The 26,538-nt window shown below is 46.5% G+C and overlaps 1 protein-coding gene across 6 annotated transcripts in view; it reads right to left on the bottom strand.

Annotated features, from left to right (window-relative positions):
• Window positions 1–20,180: 20,180 nt before the first annotated feature.
• Window positions 20,181–26,538, bottom strand: part of CABCOCO1 (ciliary associated calcium binding coiled-coil 1) — a 345,621-nt gene continuing 339,263 nt past the window's right edge. For all 6 annotated transcript variants that reach the window (XM_077350722.1, XM_077350719.1, XM_077350723.1 and 3 more), the window contains 2 exons: window positions 25,954–26,088; window positions 20,181–20,497 (listed from right to left, as the gene is read on the bottom strand). In XM_077350722.1, the coding sequence (XP_077206837.1) occupies window positions 20,423–20,497; window positions 25,954–26,088 (210 nt within the window). In that variant the 3' untranslated portion in view covers window positions 20,181–20,422. The remainder of the gene's footprint in view (window positions 20,498–25,953; window positions 26,089–26,538) is intronic.

Raw genomic sequence — 26,538 nt, 5'->3', positions numbered from 1 at the left:
AAAAAATGACCAAAGAGAAGAGCTAGAGCAGCCGCAAAAGCTAGCAAAGGGCTCCGGTAAACAGATCTTCAGCTGAAAACAAAACTAGGCAGGGCAGCAAACCAGTTCTCCATCAGCACTGGGTTCCAGAGTGTGGCTGACACAACCTCAGAGCCACAGCCCTGCAGCAGAGGAGGAGGAGGAGGAGGAGGAGGAAGATGCCAACAGGGCTTCTGCCTCTTAGCTTCAGCAGTGGCCAAACTGTGGCTCTCCAGATGTCCGTGGGCTACAATTCCCATGATCCCCTGGCAGATGTCCATGGACATCTACAGAGCCACAGTTTGGCCACCCAGGACTGACTTAATTATCATAGAGCTAATTAGGCTTCAAGGGGATGTGGGGGGTCCTATTCACTATGAAGGGGCTTTAGGATTCCCTAACAGCTGATCAATGTATTGGACACCGATAACATGATTTGTTTTATTTATTTATTTTATATACCGCCCTCCCTTTTGGCTCAGGGCGGTTTACGTTGTAACGCTCATAAAGCAATACAGCGTGATAAACATCTTGATTCAAATGGAAACATATTTAAACAGTGAAACCTGTATCAAACAGTGACTGTAACCCAACAGTCAGCTATTAAGTTTGTCTGCACTGCAGTTCTCTTCTTCTGTTGGTGCAGTTGATGGGGGCTTTTGGTTAATGGTTGGTGGTTTTTTCACTTGTCTTGGCTGATTGCCTGGAGGAGGAGCTGCTTTTTGCAGGCCCTGCAGAATTGTTTTCGCTGCAGCAGGGCCCTGATGTTGTTCTAGCACAGGGATACTCAAACTGCGGCCCTCCAGATGTCCATGGACTACAATTCCCAGGAGCCCCCTGCCAGCGAATGCTGGCAGGGGGCTCCTGGGAATTGTAGTCCATGGACATCTGGAGGGCCGCAGTTTGACTACCCCTGTTCTAGCACATACACAGGAGGAAGAGGTGCAGGTGCAATTCCCTTAATTCTTTTAGTAAAATCTTGTTAGAAGCTAAACACGCATGCTTCGCATCAACATTTATTTTTGTAACGCCACATCTCCTTGGCCCTTTAATAGCAAGGATGAACAAATTCATGTGATGCCAACCCTAAGCCAGAAACTGCCCTCTTGTTATAGAGAAAACAACAGCGGCTCTATTTTGACAAGCTTATTTGGTCAGGCTGCTTTACCTGTGACTTGAGATAGCTTACAAATAAAACGATGCTACAAAACCAAGCAAGTCCTCAAAAACAATAACAACCACAAAAGCCGCAGCATCAAACCTGTGTGAAACAAAAGACTGGCCCAAAAGGATATTCATAAAACAGGCCCAAAACACAGCATAAGATTAGAAGACAGAACCTTTCTGTTAAAAGCTTGAGTAAACAGAAACACTTTCACCTAGCACCTGAAGGGAAGTCTAGGAGGCACCAGGTGAGTCTCAAGGGGAAAGGCACTCCCAAAGCGTGGAAAAGGTGACCACTCTCCTACCTTTGAAAAGCAGCCGCAGACAACATAGCTTGAGAACCTTAACTGAAGGGCAGGACAGGAGATAAGAAAGCCTAGTGGCAAAGCTTGGTCCTGCTCAAGGCTGAGAAAGTTAGACTCCCGGGACCAGGATACTTGTTCAAACAAAAGCTGAGGGCGAACTGAGGCCTGAAATAGCCTTGCAAGCCCCACCTCTTCCAGGAGCAGTCTACCAGTCCTTAAAGGTGCCACAACTGGCTATAGCATTAAGCACTCTGATAGGGTTGCATAGGCTTTGTGGGGCTCAAAGAGCCGTCTGGGGAGAGACCTTGGGTGCTGCAGTGGCCTCTGAGGTGGAGGGCTGAGAGTTCAACTGTGAGTCAGAAGCCTGGCCTGCAGCCCAGGATGAGCAAGCTGACTTGGGCTTCTGGGGCTCCTCTGGCACATCACACAGAGCTCCTGGAAGTGTCTTAACTGCTTCCTTCGGGGATGGCATCATGAGGTCAGCCCCTTCCCAAGTGAGTCTTCTAACTCTTGGCTTGATGCAGCTAAATCCACAGTCCGGTCCACGACATCCTTATAGCATCACCCACCACACTTATAGCATCACCCACCACACCAGCCCCTCTTCCACCCTCTGGGTTTGTTGTACATCCACAACGGGATACATGGTCTGCATACGACCTACCTGCAAAGACTCCAGTGCCCATGATCTCAAACGACAAAACCCATTCCTTAGGTAAAATCTGAGAAGCAACCACGTGGCTTGGGCTACATGTAAATAAGACTACTCTGTGGGGATGTCTGGAGGAGTGGGACATGGAGCAGGTGCTTATGGTGGGTGAAGAAAGATGGCTTCAGTGGTCCTCCTCTGGCACAGCAGGTTAATCAATCAGAACTGGCCTTTTATTTCACCCCGGAGAACACAGAACTAAGCTGCCCCTAGTTTTTCCAACAGGACATGTAACACCAGACAACTTCTGGTCAGGGGCCCAGATTCCACCAGCAGGGCAATATTCAGAAAAAAAGCACGTATGACTCTGACACTGCCGATGCACGCACATAAATGCATCTGGTCCGAGAACCTTTTTTGTCTTCGTCCTTCCGGCTTTCCTGAAATAGCACTCTGACGTTTTCAAACTGGATAATAACCCTTTGGAAAGTGGGTCATCATCTTCTCTGTGCTTCGTGAAAGCAGACTCTGTCCTTGTCATCTGCAGCGATCCCTTCTGGCACGCTGTCCTGCTTCATTGTACACTGTATTGGGCAAAAGGACACAGGCGGGTTGGGTTTTCCTAGGAAAACCCATGGAAACTGTTATCCAGTTCAGGGCAAGCTAAGGCACAGAAGACCGTGGGTTAGTTCAACGGGCTACAGTTAGGATGATCATCTGAATGTGGGTTACCTGACTGACTGTGATTGGCACAGGTTTGCCACGCTAACATCTGAAACCAGCTTCTGAAGTTGGTTTATTGACCATTCATCTTAATGCGGGTTCCAGGGGATTGTGGATGGAGAGGCCCTGTCAATCTTGGCTCGCTCCCCAGTGACATCAGGTTCCCTCATCACAGAGCAAAGATGATGAATCCAGTGTCTGTTGAGGCAAATCAGATCGTCTGCCAGCAGCCAACACCCGTTTCACAAACTATTTATGGATAAAATTTCCCATGGGGTCTCCAGTGTGACTCCTGTGGACACCGTGGTGCTCGTGAACACCTTGTCTGGTGCTCACCAAGCGTTTCTGAGAAAGTGGGTCGGATCAGATGGGGCTTTTGGCCAGCAAAGTTGGCCATGGGAGATTTGATTGGCTTTGCAGACTCTTAAAATATTATTTGTCAGCAGCTGCTAACACAGCATAAGGATCTTCGCTGTGTGACTGAAAGCCACAAAGGCTGGCTGGCTAAAAGCAGCTGGCTAATGCTATTCACTAATTAATAGTATTTGAAAAATTAACAGATCTTAACAATGTGACCTGAAAAATCTGATTTCCATCTATTTAGAAATGTTGTAAGACAGGGGTAGTCAACCTGTGGTCCTCCAGATGTTTGTGGACTACAATTCCCATGAGCCCCTGCCAGCATTTGCTGGCAGGGGCTCATGGGAATTGTAGTCCATGAACATCTGGAGGACCACAGGTTGACTGCACCTGTTGCAAGAGTTCTGGTGAGCTCAAAAGGTGATATATATTTTGTCTTTTGACGTTCCCCGAAACCTGTGAGCCGGTGGCCTATGAATATTATTAAATGAAATATAAGGTAGTAGTGTAGGACTTCCACATTGACAAGGGTTGCTGTTAGGAATACTATTGTAATAGGAGGACATATTTATAGGGTTGTGCGATTCGGCAACTGAAGTGGCCGTTCCCATCCGTAGCGACACTGGCTTCTATGGGTGGGAATAGCCACTTCGGTTGCCGAATCGCACAACCCGAGACACAACCACTGAGGAAAGGAACTTGAAAGTGGCAAAATATCTAGAAACCATTTTGGTTGGTCTTCTTGTATAAAATAAATCTTGTAGTACTGGTTTTACAACATAGTCTTAGATAGGTTTGCTTGTTAGTATTTGACATTGAACCATGCTTATTTTGTGTTATAACTGATATATATTTTGTGTCAGTTTGGTTGGCCTTAATCAAAGGTATCACAGATTTCACTCTTGGTATAGGGAAAAGTCAGGGTGCTTTTGGTTTAGGATATAATCATAGACGTCCTTTAAAGTATTTAACATCAAAGAACAGAGCTGGAAAACTTCTCAAAAGAACAGATGCTGACAACATCAAAACCCGTAAATATGTTTTTTAAAATGTGTTTGCATGGCACTGTCAGTGTTCAGAGAACTTCACAGACATTATCCTAGAAATTCTTAGAACAGGCCCGGAGGATGGGTCAGTAGAACCACCTTTAAACCGCCCGTGGCGCCACGGGCGCCACGGACTAAATAAAGCGTTAAGGGGTCCTAAGGCGGGATGTGTCCGTGATGAGGAAGGGTCCGGATAGGACCCTTCCTCAGGACAGACAATCGGAGGGACCAATTGGCAGGCGCGCAGCGCCTGCCAATTGGTCCCTCCGATTCCCAGCCCCAGCAACTGCGAGCCGCGCACAGCGCGGCTCGCAGTTGCTCCGACACGTCCGGCTGGCCGCAAGGGAGTCCCCGGCAGCCGCGCTCTGCGCGGGTGCCGGGGGCTCCCTGCCCGGTGGCCTGACACGGCGAGAGGCGCGAAGCGCCTCTCGCCGCATCAGGCCGCCGACCAAAGGAGTCCCCGGCAGCCGCGCTCCGCGGCTCCCTGCCTGGCATACGCCACCTGATAGACGCGGTGTTCTGGGGAGAAGATTGTCGCTCTGGAATCATCTCTTCGGGACATGTTGCTTGTAGGCGACTCTGTGCTGCCGTCCGCCTGCTTCCAAAATGGCCGCCGCGCCTGCGCCCTCGCCTTGACACGGAGCCGCTCTGCCCTCCGCCTCTATGGTGCGTCGGCCCGCCAGGCGCGTCACACCACCAGGAAGGGAGCTCCCGGCAGTTGCGCCGAGCGCGGCTGCCGGGGACTCCCTGACCGCCAAATGACTGCCGCCCGGGAGAGGCCCCGCCACCCGACGGGCCTCCTACGATCTGGTACGTGCCTAGAGCCCGCTGTATTACTCATACAGTGGGCTTGATTACTAGTTACCAGAATATTGCAAATGAACAATGGACACTGATAGAAAGTGTCTACCGGCTGAGTTGGTGACTGAAGGCCAAACCAAAAGCAGTTCTAGGAAATTCTGGACTGGTAACTCCCACTGGCTTTTTCAGTGCAACTGTCCATTGTGCTGGTACCTAATTCTTCCGGGGACAGCAGCATGAAGAAGAAGAAGAGTTGGTTCTTATATGCACCTTTTCTCTACCTGAAGGAGTCTCAAAGAGGCTTACAGTCACCTTCCCTTTCCTCTCCCCACAACAGACACCCTGTGGGGTGGGTGAGGCTGAGAGAGCCCTGATATTACTGCTCGGTCAGAACAGTTTTATCAGTGCCGTGGCGAGCCCAAGGTCAGCCAGCTGGCTGCATGTAGGGGAGTGCAGAATCGAACCTGACTTGCCAGATTAGAAGTCCACACTCCTAACCACTACAGCAAACTGGATGTGGGATCATTGTAAGTCTTTCCTCCATGACTAGGATAGGCTTCAAGCAGACACTATTTTGCCCTCCTGAGGAAACAAGCAGGCACAGTAATATGCCGGTACCTTTCTGGATCTTCTCTTAGCCACTGTACCATGCCAGGACACAGGATAATCCTGACATCCTGGTCAGGCATTTTACTGGGTCTCTAAAAGTCTATGTAGTGAAGCAGATACATTCTTTCCCCTGCACCGTCCAGAAAATATTGTGGGGGACACGATGGCATCATGTGGGTGGCCATTATGCGGGCCCCTAAGCCGGGGAGGTATGGTTCTAGTGCAGGAGAATGATGTGAGATGCTTGGAGTCCACATTGTGGAGAAAGGTGGGGTATAAAATAAATAAAAACAAAGGAACAAGCATGTTTGATCTCCCTAACATTGTTCTTTTTTTTTTGGGGGGGGGGGGATGCATGAATTTGTGATTGAGTAGAAACATGGCTTGCTTGTGTCATAGTGTGGGAGGTGTAGGATTGACGTCTCCAGCTGGGAAATACCTGGAGATTTTGGGGATGAAGTCTGAAGAGGGCGGGGTTTAGGGAAAGGAAGTACTTCAGGAATGCCCAACAGTGGTCATTTTCTCCTGGTGAGCTGCTCTCTGTTGTAACCATGGGAGATCTCCAGCTCCCATCTGGAAGTTGGCAATCCTAGGCAGGCATGGCCAGAGGAAGGCACAAAACACTGTTAGAAAAATGGTTTTAAGCAAGAATGCAGTAGTGAATTGATCAATACATTGTAACGAAAACCTACAAGCTGGAATTGCAAGCCCTCCTGCATACGCATTTCCACGTTCTCAGCTTCAAAATTAAACTCCCTTTTCTCACCTCCGTTTCTTTTTCTAGCCTTCCCAGCTTCCAACGCCTTGAGAAAGAAAAAAGAAGAGTCTTCTTGGTTCTTAGGGGAGGAAAAAAAAAACTTTTCAAATTATTCACGACTCCCTATCTAGGCCATTCCATCTTGCAACGCTATGAGCGATGTGTTGTGTTTTTTGTGTGTGTGAGTTTGATCTTTGTCGAAAACATTTGTCTGAGAATCTTGTAAACTCCTTTCCAGTGGAGTCACTTACTGACAAAGCTTCAATATTCAAACGGAATAAAAGCCACGGTATGACTGAGAGATGTAACGATAGCTAGGTCTGGCTGAAAAAACATTGAGAAATCACAAGAGGATTTAATAAAACTCAGTCTTTCTTAAACAGCAAAGGAAGTTCAGTACTGCTTCAGAAAATGAGTATACATATGGCCAAAACAAAGCCCCTATTAATTAATTAATTAATTAATTAATTAATTAATTACCCGCCACTCTCGGCAAAGCTGGCTATTGGACACTTGTGTACCTACTATTCCCTGGTCATCTGCATTTTTTATTGTTTCATAGATCTGTGTCATCAAATTAATTTTGTATGCTGCTTTTTGGTGTAGTGGTGTAGTGATTAGAGAGCCAGTTTGGTGTAGTGGTTAGGAGTGCGGACTTCTAATCTGGCATGCCAGGTTCGATTCTGCGCTCCCCCACATGCAACCAGCTGAGTGACCTTGGGCTTGCCACAGTACTGATAAAGCTGTTCTGACTGAGCAGTTATATTAGGGCTCTCTCAGCCTCACCCATCTCACAGGGTGTCTGTTGTAGGGAGAGGAAAGGGAAGGCGATTGTAAGCCACTTTGAGCCTCCTTCGGGTAGGGAAAAGCGGCATATAAGAACCAACTCTTCTTCTTCTTCTTCTTCTTCTTTATCGCTTGGATACCATTGAAGGTTTTTGTATTGTGTTGGAATGACTTGGGAGGACGACCTGCCGACTTCAAGGGAACTGGTTTTCTCGAAAGGGGGACCAGGAGGGGTCTCCCATCCAAGCCACCCAATCTGAAGTGTGTTTATGCAGAAGTCAGTCCCACTGGCCAGAGCGTTATACAACTAAAAGAAGTGGTGCAAGACTGAAGAATGTGGAGACAGTTGACCCATAGGATCGCCAGGAGTCGGACATGACTGAATGGCTGACATCCTCCTCCTTAAGTCCACAGGGTCAAGGGAGCTTACTCCCAGGTTAGTGTGCACAGAAGGCAGCAAGAGTACTTTGGATTGTTTGAATCTTGGCTCACAACAAGCGTTGCCTGCTTCCAGAGGTGGCCTGGAGGTCCCCCACTTTTACACCTGATCTCCAGATGCCAGAGATCAGTTCCTCTGGAGAAACTGGCTGCTTTGGAAAGGGGCACTGTACCCTGCTGAGGTCCCTCGGCTCTCCAAACCCTGTCCTCTCCCTCCCCCCCAAAATCTCCAGGAATTTCCCAACTCAGAACTGGCAGCCCTACTCATGATAAAATTGCATTAAAGGTGCTGTATACTTTCAAAAGATTTCGGTCTCGCGGATAGAATATTATCAACTCCGTTTTCCTCTCCCATCTAGGACAGCTGTGGTTCCAGCAGCTCCGATGCATTTTCTTCAGTTTCATTCTCACAGATATACCGAAAATGTAGGTTACGACAGAAAAGGAGGAAAGCGTGGCAAGTGACAGCGAGGAACGCATTCCGAGACCCAGCTGCAACTGTGCACCAACGCTCTCCTGTTGCAGCCAAATTTCTTAGTGCACAAATCAACCATTAGATCGATGATGGGCCCAGCCCTAGCTTTTTTCCTGATGCACATGAGATACACTCTCAGCACAGAATTATAGAATAGTGAAGAGTGGTGACCCCAGGCATATGTCATAGGAGGTGGTCTCCAAAAAGGATAAGATTTACATATATTGGTTGGAGCCATAATTGACAGATCCCATTCAACCACTCAGCTACACTTTATAGTGAGTTTAAATATTTTATATAGAGTGTATTATCACAGTTCTGACCACTGAGGAAGACCCAGTACGGTCGAAACGTGTTTGGTCTTATGTGCTGTTAGTTCTGCATAGTTTTTATGAAGTTTTTATTCTGTTTTTAATTGTGCACTATAATAAACAATCCACAAGTTTGACATTATTTTATTGTACAGCTCAACTTTTGAGTTCCTACCTGTTAAGGTTGGGTTGTGTTCCTTTTTTGGTTTTGGTCCAGCCCTAGATTTACCATTTCGAATTGCTCATCTTTTATTAGGGAAAAAGGGCATTCTTTTTATTGCAGTCCAAGAAACGTCTCGTTAACAGGTGGCAAAAAGGCTATAATTATCCAGTGGGTTCTGTGTGTGTGTGTGTGGAATCAATTGATTAATCAAAAGAGATATATTTTTCCATGGGAAAAACTAAACTTTTTGAGGCTTTATTAAATGCGCTGAATAAACCATGAGCAATCAGATGTCAGCGCCTGAATGTCACCTGTGCTTGTGGAAACGGCATCAAAACCTTTGAGGTGATATGAACGTGCAGTAGATTTTTATTTTTCTGAATGCATTTTGGGGTGTTTGGGGAGGGAGCAAGGAATTGGGCATTTGGCAAGATTCATTCTGTTGCCCAGAGATGGTACCTTTCCATGCAGCAAAGACAGTATTCTCCCAGGAAAGGTTCTGTGGCAAAAAGAATAGATTCAAGTGAGTAGCCATGTTGGTCTGAAGTAGCACAACAAAATTTGAGTCCAAGGGCCCCTTTAAGACCAACAAAGATGGATTCAAGGCGTGAGCTTTCGTGTGCATGCACACGAAAGCTCATGCCTTGAATCCATCTTTGTTGGTCTTAAAGGGGCCCTTGGACTCGAATTTGGTTGGCAAAAAAATGGTCACTGCTATCGAGTGCCTGACAATGAAAGAAGACACAAATTTTAAAACTGGTGGGCAGTTTGGAAACATCACTGATAACATAGCAAATGTATATTTTATTCTCAAGGGGCCGGTTGTGGAAATACCATCTTCCAGCGCAGTTTAGCTTTTAATTGGGGGGGGGGGGGGTTGAGGGAACTGTGGCTAATATCCGTGTTGTCACTAACAGGCTTGCAACTGAAAACATTTTCAAGTTAGTTGTTTGTTGTGTCCACATAGGAACACACACTTCAACACTTGAGCTCTCGATACATACGTCGATTCAAGTCGTAACGCTAGATTTACCAGGTGGGTAAAGGACTGGATGTACTGCTGTGCTTAAAGACTTTCAGGCCCAGCAGACAGTGGCCGTACGCAGAGAGCTGATTTCTAATGCAGATGAACAGCTAATATCGTACTAAAATCCTTGGCAGATGCACCCCAGCTGTCTAATACGATTCACCATATTTGGGAAATGGGGGCCATATGTGGTGCTGACCTGTCAAAACTGCAGTGGATCCAGAGAGATACCATGAAAAAACGCTGACGGGATTGTATTACCTTCAGGAATGCTCTGTACGGCACCGGGTCTAGAGTCCCTGAATTATAAAAACAACCAAGTGCTTCCTAGAACCGGGACGGCTTGCAAAGGAGGGGCGGGGTTTGTGGTAGACCCTTCGTTTGCGAATGTCTGCCAAATCCCCCCTCCCCCTTTCTCCATTAGCATAAATTCGTTTATTATGGTGAGGGCGGGTCAATAAGGCTTGGGAAAAAATGGTTAGTATGATCCACATTGAGCATTTGGCAAAGGGGAGAATTGAAAACATTTCCCTGGAACTCAATCAAGGGACAAAATTCTTCTCTTTGAGCAGGCTGATCACTCTTGACTTTAATATTGTGCTCTGGGGAAGATTACGAATCTGAGCGGGAGGGAGAAGGGAACATTTGGAGCCGATGTCTACCCGATAGAACAAAGGGGAGGATTTGATGTTCCCTGCATATGACCAAAGGCATAGATCATCATTTACGATCAGTTACAAAATCTGAAGTTTCTTCCCTGCAGAGATTTCGCTTTAGCTTCGGTGTTGCTCGTTTTATAGCCAAGAGATCTCTCAGTGGCTACTTGTGATGATTTGCTACAAAGAACCCCCTCATACAGAAGCAGTATACCAGATTTCTCCTAATAGCAGGTGCAAGAACAAATAACTACTGCAAGGGACCATGCTCATGGGACCAGTGGCATCTGTTGGCATGTGAAAGGAGAAGAAGAAGAGTTGGTTCTTATATGCCACTTTTCTCAGTCTGGAGGAGTTTCAAAGCGGCTTACATTCACCTTCCCTTTCCTCTCCCCACAACAGATACCCTGTGAGGTGAAGTGGGTGAGGCTGAGAGAGCCATGATATTACTGCTCAGTTACAATAGCTTTATCAGTGCTGTGGCGAGCCCAAGGTCACCCAGCTGGCTGCATGTGGAGGACTGGGGAACCAAACCCGGCTTGCGAGATTAGAAGTCCGCACTCCTAACCACTACACCAAGATGGAGAAATATAATGTGGTGAGATTGATCAAGGAAAGCCATTCTCATATTTAGCGCATACATCCTCCCTCTTTTCTGTGGCTCTGCCTTTCCTTACCACAGTGCTAATCTCAGGAAATTCCTTCCTTCCTTCCTTCCTTCCTTCCTTCCTTCCTTCCTTCCTTCCTTCCTTCCTTCCTTCCTTCCTTCCTTCCTTCCTTCCTTCCTTCCTTCCTTCCTGTTTCCGTGCTCCCTCTCTTAACTCCATAGGGGTGTGCTCTCAAAATCTTGCTCCATCCTAGGCTTAGTGAGAATATCCTTTACTGTTATTGTGTGGACTTCGTTCAACAATTTAAAAAAATAACCAACAAGCCCCATGGAGACCTAGTTCTAAGCGCAGCCCCCCACTAATGCACAGCCAGCTCCTGCCAACCAAGGGAGCAGTGAGGAAACACCCATAAAAGCTCCTCTGGTGTCATAGGCTGGAGATGGACATGTTTGGTGTGCTTACAGGCACTTTGTCGACTTTGATCTGAGCACATCCGCTAAAAATCCCGCTGGATTTTGCAGCAACTGTGCAACAAAAAAACATAGGCACAGTAGAAGACCGCAAGAAACACAATGTTCTCTCCCCTCCTAACCCACAACTGTTCAATGGTGCCTCTGCAAACTGGATTTTGGAGCCTGAGAAAAGCAACAGAAAACAGAGAACAAGAAAGAGGGAGAAAAGGAGCCACACTGACATGGAACAGGTAGGGAGGGGAAAGGATGGGGCCTGCCAGGGTTTGGTGGCAGCTCCCCTGCTTTGTTTACAGAAGGCCCTCAGTTCCATCCCCAGCATCTCCAATAGCTGGTGTGAGGAGAAGTCATTTTCTGTTTCAAAACTGGTCAAAAGACAGATCTGGGGTGAGGGTGAGTGTCCTGGCTTGGCACACAAATACTAACAAGCAAGAGGATGTTCTTGGGTCACTGTGATGGGACTCAGAAATCATCACCTGGCAAACTCAGGCTACTCAAGATGGCTTGGACCTGGGGGGAAACAGCACGGGCAGCTCTGCATCTCTTTCTCCTACCAACAAGTCCACTTTCCGCTTTGCCTTATTTTGACACAGCCTTTCTGTGGGTATATAAAATTCTGCATGGGGTCGAAAAAGTGGAGAGAGAGAAGTTTTTCATCCATAATACTAGGATTTATGGATGGGCAGTAAATTTAGGATGGACAAAAGGAAGTATTTCTTTACTTGATTAGGAATTACTGTGGAATTCACTGCCACTGAAGGTGACAGCCATAAATACAGGTGGATTGAGGGCAAAGGAAGAAGGGGACGACAGAGAATGAGGTGGCTGGATGGAGTCCCTGAAGCAGTCAGTGCAAACTTAAATGGACTCCGGGGAATGGTAGAGGACAGGAAGGCTTGGAGGATCATTGTCCATGGGGTCGCGATGGGTCGGACACGACTTTGCACCTAACAACAACAACAACAACAACAACACACACACACTTCAATGTGCAACCAGAAAAGTAACTTGTGAATTGACTGTGAGTGAAATTTGACAACAAATGTTAACTGACTAAATATTTCTTCCTCATACAACAAAACTCCCCCCCCCCTCCACACACACACCTTTTCTGGCTTTGCATTGTTTGCTTTTTTTGGGTTCCAGTTTCAGTGTATACAAACCTTGTCCTACTTTCCATGCTGAAAAGGATTTTTAAAACATGGCATTCCAATAAAGGCAAATTACTCCTGGACAGATGACAAGCCCACGCCTATTCTGGTGTAACGAAGGGCATTTAAAGACGTTACAAGCCGTATGACTGATCTCCACGATCAATAATGCTGGAGAATAGACTTGGAACGTGTCCACTTGCCAATGTCGCACGGACGTTTTATGCATTAGAAACTGCTGAGACCACAGCTTGGTTTGCATTGTTCAGTGGTTATCAAAATCAGCTATATCATAGTAGTTGTGTACGGCTGCTAAGACCGATCAGCAATGCCACAGATGTCTCAAAACAACTTTTGTGTGTGTGTGTGTGGGGGGGGATGGATGGGCATGAGCATCAGATGACATTTTATAAGGGCCACCATTTCTTAAACTGCACAATGATGGACAGTCCCCTGAAACTGGGGGAAAAAATCCACTGGGGAGAAGCCACTGCCCTTGGGGAGAAGCCATGACATAATCATGAGTATCTTGCTACATAGTGCAAAGATTTAGCATTGGAGCCTTCATTCATGTATAGAATCACAAAATCATAGAGTTGGAAGGGGACTCCAGGGTCATCTAGTCCAACCTCCTGCACTATGCAGGAAATCCACAACTACTTGCCCACCCACAGTGACTCCCAATTCCATGCCCAGATGATGTCCCCCCAACCCCCCCCAGAATTCTTGGCTTTCTGGCCTAGAATAAATTTGCCTCCTGACCCCAAAGTGGTGATGGGCTGAGCATGCAAAAAAGGGCTACAAGAGCCAAGCCACTTACAATCTGTATTTCTGTCAGATGACTATCTAGCCTCTGCTTAAAAACCTCAAAAGAAGGAGAACCCACAACCTCCCGAGGAAGCCTGTTCCACTGAGGAACTGCTGTAACTCTCAAGAACTTCTTCTGGATGTTTAGCCGAAAATTTATTTGAATTAATTTCAATCCATTGGTTCTGGTCCAAATCTTTGGAGCAACAGAAAACAATTCTGCTCCATCTTCTATATGACAGCCCTTCAAGTATTTGAATACGGTTATCATATCACCTCTTAGTCATCTTCTTTCCAGGCTAAACAGACCAAGAGTTCCCTCCAAACCCCTCACCATCTTTGTTGCCCTCCTCTGGACACACTCCAGTTTCTCTACATCTTTCTTCAACTGTGGTGCCCAAACCTGAACTCAATACTCTAAATGAGGTCCCACCAGAGTGGTACCATCACCTTGCATGATTTGGACATTATACTTCTTTCGATACAGCCCAAAATCCTATTTGGCTTTTTAGCCAACAAGTCACACCGCTGACTCATGTTCAATGTATAGTCTACTAAGACTCCTAGATCCTTTTTGCACACACTACTGCCAAGACAAGTCTCCCCCATCCTATAATCATGTATTTCATTTTCCCTAAGTAAATGCAGAACTTTACATTTATCACTATTGAAATTAATTTCAGCCCAGTTTTCCAGTCTGTTAAGATCATCCTGTATCCTGATTCTGACTTCTGTTGGGTTTACAACCCCCTCAGTTTAGTATCTTCACCAAATGTAATAAGCACCCCCTCTATTCTTTCATCCAAATCATTTATAAATATGTTGAACAACACAGGGCCCAGGACAGATCCCTGGGGCACTCCACTTGTCACTCCTCTCCAACCATTAACAAACACTCTTGGGGTGCGATCTGTCAACCAGTTATCAATCCACCTAACAATAATAGTATCCATACCAACTTGTTAACAGGAATATCATGTGGACCTTTATCAAAAGCTTTACTGAAACTGAGATACTTTGTCCACAGCAAGGTAATAACTTTCTCAAAAAAAGTGATAAGGTTAGTTGTCACACTGTACATCAGGTCATTAATCAGTAAAAAAGATTTTCTATGCCAGATACGCATGATGAACTGAGTCCTGGTTCACAAAAGCTTATGCTGGAATAATATTGGTAGTTTTTAAGGAGCCACCTGACTCTTGTTTTATTTAGGTCACCAATGCCTAATGGTCACTACAGACCAGGGACGAACAAACTGTGGCTCTCTAGATGTTCATGGACTACAATGCCCATGAGCCCCTGCTCAGGGGCTATGCTGGAGAGCCACCATTTGGGCACTCCAGCTATGTACCCTACATAACTCAGTTTTCAGAGCATGGATGATCAACGTTGCACCATCGCGTGCTATATTTCTGCGATAGAATTTGCTTTCATCAGTTATTTTAGCTCTCTGCTTCTCCGAGAAGACCCTTTCTCCCCCTCAAATACATTACAGACCGATCAAAAACATATTTGGACATACACGCCAACCTCTTCCAGAATTCCTGTAAATATTGTAGAACCTTTTTCATAAGATTTTCTACTTACCATGGGCCGCGTTCCCAAAGTTGGGACCACATTATGAACTGGCATCACCCCTCCATCTAGCAGTGAGATAAGGTATCAGGCACCAAGCCAGGAATTCTTAAGAAAAACTCCCCAAAGTCCTGGGTGGTAGGAGGGAATGTGATTGAATGTCCTCAAAAGAGATAACTCAGGTGAGGATGTTGGCGTTTGGCTCGCTAACAAAACTGAACACATGTGGAAGGTGAACGAGGAACTCAGGGAAGCAAAAAGCTTGTGAAAATTGGCTTCCCTTCCAGTTCTGTACATTAATACATCACCTCCGCTGGCACCTGGCCCATGCAGCTTCATGCTGGCCTAACTCAAATTCTCAAAGACTGAGCTGGATTAAAGAATTGAGGCAGGATAGCCCAGCCCCTTCTAAAAGCTGACCCCTCCTGTGTGGAGTGCCACGGACCAGAAATGGAGTTTTAGTTAAAGGTGGCCAGAATCCAGCCAAGCAAAAAGGGCTGCTCTCCATGGACAACGGGGCTTCTGGATTCTCTCTTTAAGCAACAGCCCCTCCCCCTCCCCCAAATGCCACCTGCAGTGATACACCAGAAAGAAAATGTCCCTGCCCACCCCGGCAAGTTTGTGGAGGGCACCCCATCCCACCCACAGACTAGCGGAATCTCTTCATGGGATCTATTTTCCTGCAGAAAACAAAACAGGGAGATTTTGTACTTGCCAACCTGACATACTAAAAAGTGATGATGGGAGAAACAATACATGATGAGCCTAGAAATTTGGAAAGTATGCTTAATACTCTCAAAGGGTTCTGAAACAGTTTGTAAACAACAGGATTTCTGGGACTGGTTCACAGACGCATGTTGATCTCTTGATGCCTGCAGCAATAAGGCTGCCTCTAGGACCAAGCCCTGTCCCCCCTCCGCTGATCTTCCTTCACCTAGAAAAGGCAGCGTGCACAAACTCAGAAAACCCTCACATGCCTTCTGGTATGCCATGCTACGGGAGAAGAGCATCCAGCCCTACGCTGTGTCACATAGTGGCCCAAACCCAGGTACCATTAGGAGGACCACTGGAGGGGATGGGGGGGGCAGACCTCCAGAAGCCCTCCCATTGCTATCACCCAAGAAAACTGAGCATCCCTGCCCCCAAACAGAATTCCCTCTGTGCCTTATGGCTCGTAGCCTCCAGATGCTTCTCAAACTCCCTCTTGAAGCTGCCTGCACTGGTACCACCACTTCCTGTGGCAGTGAATTCCACATGAAATACTCTTTAGGTGGAGAACTTCCTTTTATCTGTCCTAAGCCTACTGCTCATTAATTTTATTGGGTGCCCACTGGTTCTTCTTTCTCTACCTTCTCTATCCCATACATAATTTTGTAAGCCTCTATCACGTCACCCCTCAGTCATTTGTTTCTCCAAGCTGAAGAGCTCCGACCTCTTTTGCCTTCCTTCGCAGGGAAAGTGACCCATCCCCTGAATCAGTTCAGGGGCCCTTTTCTGCACCTTTTCCAGTGCAGCAGTATGTTGTTTTGAGGTGCAGTGACCAGAACCCTACACAGAATTCCAAGAGAAGCTGCCCCATGAGGTTTATCCAGGGCAGGGGTAGTCAAACTGCGGCCCTCCAGATATCCATGGGCAACAAACAAACAAACAAACAAACAAACAAACAAACAAACAAACAAACAAACAAACAAACCCATCCCCAGGAGAAGGGAGGCAGGTGCAAGGGCGGGCACTGGAGGCAGAGATGGTGCTAAATCGGCTCTGCACATTTCCTTGGCATGTGGCCTGCTGGTTGCTGTCATCTAGCTCACGCATTTTAGATTAGGGGAATCCACTTTATGACTGTTTATGCACTGGAGGTTTCATGCTGGGCTGCAGGCTGGAGTTTTAGTCATGGCAGGTTGCCCCTCCTCTTCCTGCACCCACACGGGAGAGCATTTGGCCCAGTGCGCCTCATCCGCCTCCGATTTGTGCTCCTGCACGGGAGCTGGGGCAGTAAAGTTCCCAGTGCGTAAACGGTCTATGCAATTCCCCAGCTAGCACTTTAAAATGGAGTTTGTTGCTATTGGTTTGCTGCTTGGACACTGGATGTTGGCGACATTGTGTAAAACACCAAAAATATGGTATCTGTACCTTATGGTAAGCATAGTGGAATGGCCCCAGGATTTGAATTAGCAAAAAAGCACAAGGGGAAGTTTATTGCCTTTTGGCCTTGCGCTGTGTTCCCAAGCCAGGATGGGTCCTTTCTGCCTAAAACTTTAATTTTAAAAAAGGCACTGAGAATGCCCAAATATCTCATTTGGTTTGCTTCTAAGTGCAAGTCCACAGCACGGGAACCAGGCATGAGCTTTCCTCAGCTCTTTCTCCTCCCTTTATTGTCCCTCCCTCCCTCCCCCCCCCCCACCTGGAATCTCCCTTTGGGCAGGGACTTGTCTTCTTGGACTCTTATCAACAGCAAATCGAAAAATCCAGTTGCATACGCTGCAGCAGGGCTTTCAGGTCGGATGCCTCGTGCAGGACTTTCCCTTCGTTTCACCGATTCCTAAAGGCACACAGCTGCCCTGCATATGTACAAAGTCTACATGTTAACAAATCAACGTTGTAACACTTAGCACTTATACAGCACTTTTTTTTCATCTTCAAAGTGCTTTATAGATCTCCCAGGGCCTCCCTCACATCTGGGAAGTGGCAGGGGGCCCGGGGTTGATCTTCAGAGTCAGCTGGTATAAATCAAAGTCAGGCCTGCTTCATTACAAGACGAACTTGGATCTCAGGCAATTGGCTTCAGTTATTCACACAAAGTGATGCTAATACTAGAGATGTTAAGAATTATCAGGAAAATCATATGGTCGTTATATAACCTTTATGGTATGGCCTCATTTGGCATATCATGCCTGGATTCCATGCCCCTTTGGGGCTGGAAAAGGTGCCAAGAATAGAAGGGCAACTACAAATGACCAAGGGGACAGAGCACCCACCCCGACCCAAGAAAAAGGGCCGTGAGTTTTATTTTGGAAACGACAACTAAGGGGAGAACCGGAAGGAGAGTTATAAAATTAGCAAAGGTGCAGAGACTTTTTTCGCTCTCTTCCACCACAATGTGGCTTCGGCATCAGTCAATTAAATTCCAATAGCAGCTTCACAAGTACGCTGAAAACAGATCCCATTCACACACTGCAATGTTTCTTACTACCACCAGGGCTGTAGTATAGTGATGACTACCTTAAATGCCAATGGCTTTGCTTTTCAGTGGTTCTTAGCTAGCGATGGATTATTTGTTGAGTTGTGGCTTTGATCTGGAAGCTTGTGGCTGACAGGCAAGGTAGAATTCTCTTCCATCGGTTGATCTTGCTGCTCACTGGGGAATATGGCACCCTGGACTGGGTGTATCCAAACATGCACTTCCGAAGACCTAAGGGCACTTCACTTTTCTTAAATGGAGGCAATGATTTAAAGTTTTCCTCCTCCTGCGGCATCCAGTTGAACTCCCTGAAATTCTGTTGAAGGGGCAGGGAAAACCCAGCAGACACGTGCCCCCCCCCCCCGAATATAGTGTGTGTGGGGGGGTGTCTGCAGTAGGAATGTAAAATGCTGCTCCTCTCTTAATGAAACTTAACGGCCCTTAAGTCTTTGGCACATGTGGCTGGATGCAGTCTGGTGTGACCCAATGAGTAATGGCTCATGGCTGCCAACATCCAGAGACAGCATGCATTTGTAGGGATTTAATGGGGCCAAAGTGATTTCTACTGAGTTTAGCGTGGTGGTGGTCAGCGGGTATTTTGCCCTGTTCCTTCGCTGACATTGGGTGGCCAATGTTTTTCTGCTCTGGAGCCAGCATGAAGACAACGCGAGAGCCAGACTCTGCCCAAAGGCAGGAGTCAGAGGCTCCTGCCAGAGCCCCGGAAGAGGCACTACTGGTTAATTCAAGGCACTGGACAAGCGAGTCCAACTGAAATGATTGCTGAAACAGACAGATGACGCTTGGCTACTGCGACCACCCATAGGGGCAAAATCCGGGTGTTAGTCTTGCTTAAAGGGCACCAGAGTAGAAGCCAGGGAATCCTGAGTGCAGAGAGCTGGCACAAGAGTCAAAAGGAGAAAAGACTTACCACTACACCCTTTTCAGCCCAACCGAGTCAGTGGGTCCTGCTTAGGAATGCAGTACTAGAGCCAGAAAAAGGCTAGCTGTGGGGTGCCTTGGGAGAGGGTGCCAGTGGTGACAGCAGTCAGGTTGGAGGGGAGACAGCAGAGCTGAGCCTCAGCAATTGTGAGGTAGAGATGGTTGCCGGGTAAGGGTATGGGGGGTCTGTGACATAAACACACAAAGCTGCTGTGTCCTGAGTCAGTGCTTGGGGCCATCAAGGTCAGTGCTATCTACCTGGCCAGACAGTGGCTTTCCAGACAGAAGTCCCCTCCCTAGCACCTTTAACTGGAGGTGGTGAGGACTGAAGTTGGGGGACCTTCTGCATGCCAAGCAGATGTTCTACTGCTGAGCCATGGCCCCTCCACTGTCCTTTTTCCTGACCCACAGTGTGAAGGTGGGGGGAGGTCAGAAGGTATTTAAGTAAGAACTGTTTGACTTCATGGCCTTAAGCTTCTAATGCTGCATTCTGGGGAGCACCAAAACAAGTACTCTTCCATCATCCCAGGTATGTAGGAAATCATTAATCATCCAGCCTTGTTCCTGTGCTGCTAAACGTTCTGTCTGCCTGCCATGTTTTAGCCTACCCTGTTCTCGACTTTCAGATATACCTTTTGGACAGGTGGGCGCAAAGTGTGTGTCCCCAAACCTGTGCATTTCGTTTCCTTTCTTTAAAAGCACTTCTGATCACTAAAGGCAGCCAAATACGATATTCTGAATGAATGCACATTTTCTTTCCTTTTATGTCTCGGGTTAACCACTGTGGGCATTCTCAAAGTCTGAAGTGTGAAGGGATGCTACCCACCTTAGAGCCAGGACAGGAGAGGGGAGAAAAGACTATCATGGCTAAGAGCAGGGGTAGTCAAACTGCGGCCCTCCAGATGTCCATGGACTACAATTCCCAGGAGCCCCTGCCAGCAAATGCTGGCAGGGGCTCCTGGGAATTGTAGTCCACGAACATCTGGAGGGCCGCAGTTTGACTACCCCTGGCTAAGAGGATGTGAGCTTTTGATCCTGGCCAGCATCTTTGTCCCACCACTCAGTAACTGAGATGCCTTTCACAAACAAAGGCATCAACGAAAGCTTCGCGAATCAGATGTCATTCAGGTTTCGAACACAGCAAAACAAATCTACATTCGCTTATAATTTTCCTTCTCTGCCATTTAGTTTTCCAAAGACATTCCACTGGTTATACATACAGAAAGGTTAAACCAACTCCACAAGTACTGCACTAGAAACTTCAGACCGCCATCTGCCCCGTGACGCGTGCATTGCCCCAATCAGGCTCAGCTTCGGAAACCAAGCACGTCGCAGGGACTGACTGTGCTTCCACCAACTGGGGAAGGCTCCGAACACCCCTGTCCTTCTCCTGCAGGGCTTTCTCAGGCTTTCTTCAGCTTTTCTATTCTCAGAGAGTAGGCCTCTTCCTGCATTTGCAGCTTCTCATTTATCTCGGTCTGTAAAGACAAATTAAGGAAAAAGACAAAAGAAGCGGTTATAATGGGGCTATCGACTGCCGTACATTGTCTTTATGGTTCGGACAAAGCCAAGACAGACGTTATCCTTCACACAACTTCCTGTTCTGCAGATGTTATGATGCCTCAGCCCTGCACTTAGATGATAACACTTTATCACATTACTGGGAGTGCGGCTCAGCGCACTGTACGTTTGCCACGAAGGGAAGTGGCGCAGTGACAACGTCCCCTCCCCCTCCAAATAGCCTTGCCTTCTCAGAGCAAACTTCACCAATAAATTCCGAAATTGATGGGAAGAGGAGGAATCATCTAGTATTTGGATTATTGCCCTAGTTTTCTTCCCTTTGCTGCAGATGTTTAATCTTTAGTAAAGCTTTATTACTTTACTGGAAATGTAATCAAACAAAGCAACTCCCCCCCCCCAAGAAACCCCCAGAACTAGTCGCTGCTCCTCTCTTTTAATGCCAGCTGTAATTGCCAATAAAAATTGTACATCAGGCACATCAGAATGCCGAGCTTAGATTTCACTGCGGTTATTCTCAACAAAGGTACCAGAGTGGCAGCGAACTTTCCCTGGCTGCGGCGATATGTTTCTGCAAACTTTGTTGCCTGAAGAACTGTAAGAACACTGGATCAAATTCCATGAATATCGGCGCCCTTGGAATTTATGTAACCTTTTCAGTATGCAGAGATGTGTATGTTTGCGGAAACAGATGGTGCAGCTTGACAAAAACAGCCCCGAAAGGGACAGATCACAATGGGGGGAGGAGAGTGGGGGGAGTAGCTTCTACCAGAACGGTACGTGTCCACTGGATCTAAGAGAAAATGTAGATATGGGCTGCATAATAAGATTCAGGACCAATTGATCTGATGTTTTATGATGATTTTTTTTCAGGAAGCGTTTTCATTAAATGTTATAAACCTGTTCATAAAAGACAATCTTAGGTTATCTTAAAGATTAAGGCAAGGGTGTAGGCTGAGGTCCACTGGTGGTACCTGGTGGCTAGAATTCTCACCAAGGATGCAGGAAAACCTAGTGGGAGCTTAATTTCGTCCAGCGAGATTCTTTTGATATGTTTACGCTAGAGGTTCATAGTTTAAAATCATCAGAGGACCATGTGAAATCTGATTGGAAAGAAAGGACCATGCAAGAGTCAAGTCAGTCCACTTTTCTTTCTTTCCTTTTAAAATATATATTTAAAGTATTCACATGCCTGCCTCTCTGCTGAGCATCTCAAGACCTCAGGTGGATACCAAAAATGTAATTTCTAGACAAGCACTAAAAATAACAGACATAAAAACAAGAAAGCCAAGATGATGGGAGTCCCCTTGACTTCTTCTGGGAGGCGACTCCAGAGGCATGGAGCAGCCACTGAAAAGGCTCAGGTTTGGACTCTTGCTGAGAGGGGTACCAGTGGTGTACCTTGATGGGAAGAATGAAGCTGCCACCTGGGAACATGCAGGGAGAGGCTGCAGAAGACAAAGAGCTTGAAAGGTAAGCACCAGTGCTTCCAACTGAGCATAGAAATTAAGTGGCGGACAGTGAAGGGATCTCAGAATAGGAATGGGGTGATTCCACCAGCTAATCCTAGATCTCATCCACCAGCTCATCCTAGATAGGAGAGAACCAGCATGGTGTCGTGGCTAAGGATAGCCTACTCCGATTTGCAGAACCAGGTTTGATTTCCCATTCCTTCTATACATGATGTCTGCTGGGTGACCTTGGGCCAGTCACAGTTCTCTCAGGACTCTCTCAGCCCCACACCTCACTAGGTGCCTGTTGTAGGAAGAGGAAGGGAAGGTGATTATAAGCCACTTGGAGTCTTTAAGGTAGAGAAAAGTGGAGTATAAAAACCATTTCTTCTTCATGAACAGGCTACCACACTTGGTGTACAGTTTCATTTTCCAAATGGTCTTCAAGGATTGCCCCAGGTACAGTGACACAGTAATGCAGCTTCAAGGTTACTGAAGCATGGATCAGCACGGACAGATCAGGCACCTGCAAAGAAGGAGCCACTTCCTAACCAGATGTAGCTGGGAAAAAAGCATTTATGCTGTCATGGGCACCGATGCTCCAACCAAGATCCAGCAGGACTCCCAAGTGCTCAAGAGTCTTTCAATGAAACCATCAGTGGCAGGAAGAACAATCCCATTTACATCAGTGGCCCTTCCAGCCAGCCATGCATCCATCTCACATGGATTCAGCTTCACTTTGTTCCCACTCAGCCCCTCTAAGCTCCACATTCAGAAGTCAGGACAGGACAGAGGCAGCCAGAGTAATGCCTGGCTGGGTGCCATCAGCACATTGAAGACCTACTCAACAATGTTGGATGATCTCATCCAGAGGTCTAACACAGATATTAAATGACATAGGAGATAACATGTCAGCTCCCAAGGAGATGATTCAGCATCTCCCATTGCAACCTTTTGTGAACAGTCTGGTACCAAAGACCAGAACCATCTCAATGCTGCTCAACTCAAACCCACCTGACTTCCTGGGCACTTCAGCAGTAGCTCACATTCCACCATATCAAAGGAGATGAACATTAACTCCTACTGGCAAAAACTTACAAGTACTCACATTTTTACACAACAGAATGGCACAAAAATTAGATTGCCCCCAAAAACTCTTTTGGTTTGTTTTCTCAGTTATTTGGAAATGACAACAGAGCGACAGCCCTGGTTCAAATTTTTTTGGGTAAGATAATTGAATGAGTGATGATGTAGCAACTCCAGAATTCTTGGATGAGTCCTGTTTCTTGGACAAACCCTGTTCAGGATTCAAAGCCGCCTTCATGATGGAAGCAGCCTTAATTGATCATACCTGACAATCTTTGTCTAGGCCAACTGGAGGAACTGGATAAGATTTGCACTTCTCATATGTCAGGACCATTGTGCATCCAATAAATAAAGTGAAATGTTTACCTTATGAAGAAGCCATATTTTTGGTGTTTTGCACAATGTCGTAAGCCTCCTGTGTCCATTCAGCAAACTAATAGGTGTTCAGTCATGCAGGGAAAGCCAAAAATTGGCTGCCTGGCTTGACTGACAGGCGGAAGAGAGTCACGTGTAAAGCGTGTTGCTCTCTTCCGCCATTTCAAGCAGCACTTGCGAATTGTAAGAAGCGCGAGAAGGCGGCAGATGTGAGAGAGCCAGAAGGTGAGGAATGGCTGGAGGCACGATAATTTTTAGAGCTACACCAGTTCGTTGGCGTAATGCTTTTTTTTTCAGTGATCGGAGATGTCCTTAGTTAAATCTGATCTATTTCAAACTCTTGGGGCCATTCTGCACAACGTAAATGTAGCTGAAGTCTTACCTTTTGTAAACATTTTAAATGTAATGTTCCGCATGATGTCATAAAGAAACCTCAAAACTCCCGCCAAACTCCAGCAACAACTGGAATTTTATAGTGTTTAGTGGGAAATCCAGAAAAGTGGACCCCCCCTGAAAAAAACGCTACACTTCTGAGCACAAGCCGCAACACATCAGCAAAAGACATGTACATTCTCAAAATAGTGGTAGAAAGAATGTCCCTGCCTAGCTCTCGCCCCTGAGCTTCCGAAGATGCGATCGCCATTTCCCCCCATTAAACCGGCAAATCAACAAATAAGTGAGGCTTCTTCGGCTGAAGTCCCTCCCCAAAAGTGCTTAACAGTAAAACAAAGCTCCCTTCTGCAATTGTCCTTAAAGTTTCCGAGCACAATACAGCCCCGTTCGACACTGCCCGTAATTTCGGCCAGAAATCACACCCATCGGGGGGGGGGGGGGCTTTTTTTTTTTTTTACTTGAAGAGCGTGTAAATGATTAAGTGCCAGCTCCTACACCAGCAAAAAAGGTCTTTCTGAGACAATGAAAGAACAAATATTCGTTGCTACTGGTGTTTTTGGTTTTTTAAAAAACAGTTTTTAAAGAGAAAGGGGCTTTTGGGGAACACGAACACAACAGTTCATTGGCTGTTCTTTTTGATGGAAGGCTAGGGGCGGGAAGAAGCGCGGAAAAATATAGCCTCCTTTGTTGAGATTCCGGCGAGACCAGAAACCTGTGGGGAATTAATAGACTGCTACTGGGACTTCAATATTCCACTAGAATTGAAGGTATGCGGAATGACAAAATTCCACTATTAAATATAGCATTTCTGCATACTGCAAACATTTAGCAACATTGGTCCTTGTGTGGAATAGCCCCCATTTTTGCCACCATTCCATGGAAATGCCAAGCAAACTGGGGTGAGCGTTACTCTACCAACATTGTTATGATTCTTAGAGTCATAGAATCATAGAGTTGGAAGGGACCTCTTGGGCCATCTAGTCCAACCCCCTGCACTATGTAGGACACTCACAACCTCATCGCCCATCCAATGCAACCTGCCACCCCCCCCCCGCACCCTCACAGAACCAACCTCCCTGTCCGATGGCTATCCAGCCTCTATTTAAAAATTTCCAAAGATGGAAATTACTTAACAATGGGATTCAGGCTGGGAGGTCACATGATGGTCATTTCTGAATACATGACAACCATGCCAAACACAGCCAAGTGTGGCAGCCCACCATTAGGTGGTTTGATAAACTCCCTGTGTTGGGGGAACCATCCAGGACTTTTAGAATTGGAGAGTTCTTTTGTCAAGCATCTGGAAAGTTAAAAAATGTGGCTGATAGGTCACCTGCTGTGAAGGTCTGCTTCAGCCTGTCTTTTGCTGCCCTCAAACCAAAACCACAATTCACCAATAATTCAAAGAAACCCAGCCTCCAGTTCTCTGCTGGAAATGAATGATTACATAGCTCTCAACAGGTATGATCAATACCAGTTGAGGATTTACTGGTATTTCTCAAAACATAAATGACAAGGATGTATTTTTCGAGTGTATTTTTGCCTCTGGTTAGGTCCAAATACATACCCTTCATGAGCTACGTTGTTGGCCAGGAATGAAGGAACAAGTCAAACTCAAGCAATGGCCAGGAACTTGCAATGCAATCCTAAGCATAGTTATACCCCTTTAAGCCCCATAACTTAAATGGATTTCAGAGGCTGCAATTCTGCTTAGGACAGCATTGTGACCAGACAGAGCTGACATCAACACACACATCCACAATTTTTCCACCATGACTAGGGATTAGTATAAGTCCATAATGGCCTCTGGGCAGGGCCTTGCATCTATATACACGTTTTGGCTCGCTTTTTCATGAGTGGGATGGTGGCGCTGAAGGAAGTACCATGGGAAGAATGAGAACAGAATCAAGTCAAGGTCACTGCATCCAATCCAATATGGGTATAAAGTTGTGTCAGTGAACATATGTTCTTGCATATTGTATTGCAGATAAATTCCAGATATCCAGATAAGTTCCATGAGCATAACACAGGCCCAGCTTACAGTCACTGAAATTAGCTTAAGCAATTACATTATAACTGGATTTAGCATACAGGCTTTCCAGGGACAGTACCTGAAGGTTGCTCATTACTTCGGTGGTCACTTCGCCCAGTACTGACTTGATGTCATCCATGCAATATCCTGTCAGAGGATCTACAGCAGTTTCTCCTTCAGGCTGTTCTTCTGGTTGAATGCCTCCCTCAGTTTCCTGATATGAACATAAGGAAAACTCCACATCAGTGGTGCTTCTTTGGACATAATGCACACAACTGGTATCGCTGTCGGTGCCATTTGGGTCTGGTCAGCTGAAGGAAGGCTGCCATATTGCTTTAGAAGCTGACCTAAACACGCCTTAAACACAGTTCTGCCCTTCTAAGGCCACTGATTTCAAAAGGCATAGAAGGGAGTAACATTGCTTAGGAGAATACTTCGTCCTGTTGACGACAGCACTTCAAAGCCTGTTGAAATCAGTGGGCTCAAGCAGGTGTAATTCTGTTCTGAATGTCCCTATGAACGGTTGAGCAGCGCTGAAAGCCAGGGAAGGCCTTCGGCAGTGAATGAGGCCGGCCAAAGTATGAGATGTATGGAAATGCAATTTCTTTCCCCCTTGGGACCTCCCCCCCTCTAGTTTGAGTATATCGAATTGGAAAAAAAAGAG

This window comes from Paroedura picta, chromosome 8 (assembly GCF_049243985.1).
Source record: "Paroedura picta isolate Pp20150507F chromosome 8, Ppicta_v3.0, whole genome shotgun sequence".
NCBI classification, from domain to species: domain Eukaryota; kingdom Metazoa; phylum Chordata; class Lepidosauria; order Squamata; family Gekkonidae; genus Paroedura; species Paroedura picta.
The sequence above is the reverse complement of the archived record's forward strand: the minus strand, read 5'-3'. Positions and strand labels throughout refer to the sequence as shown.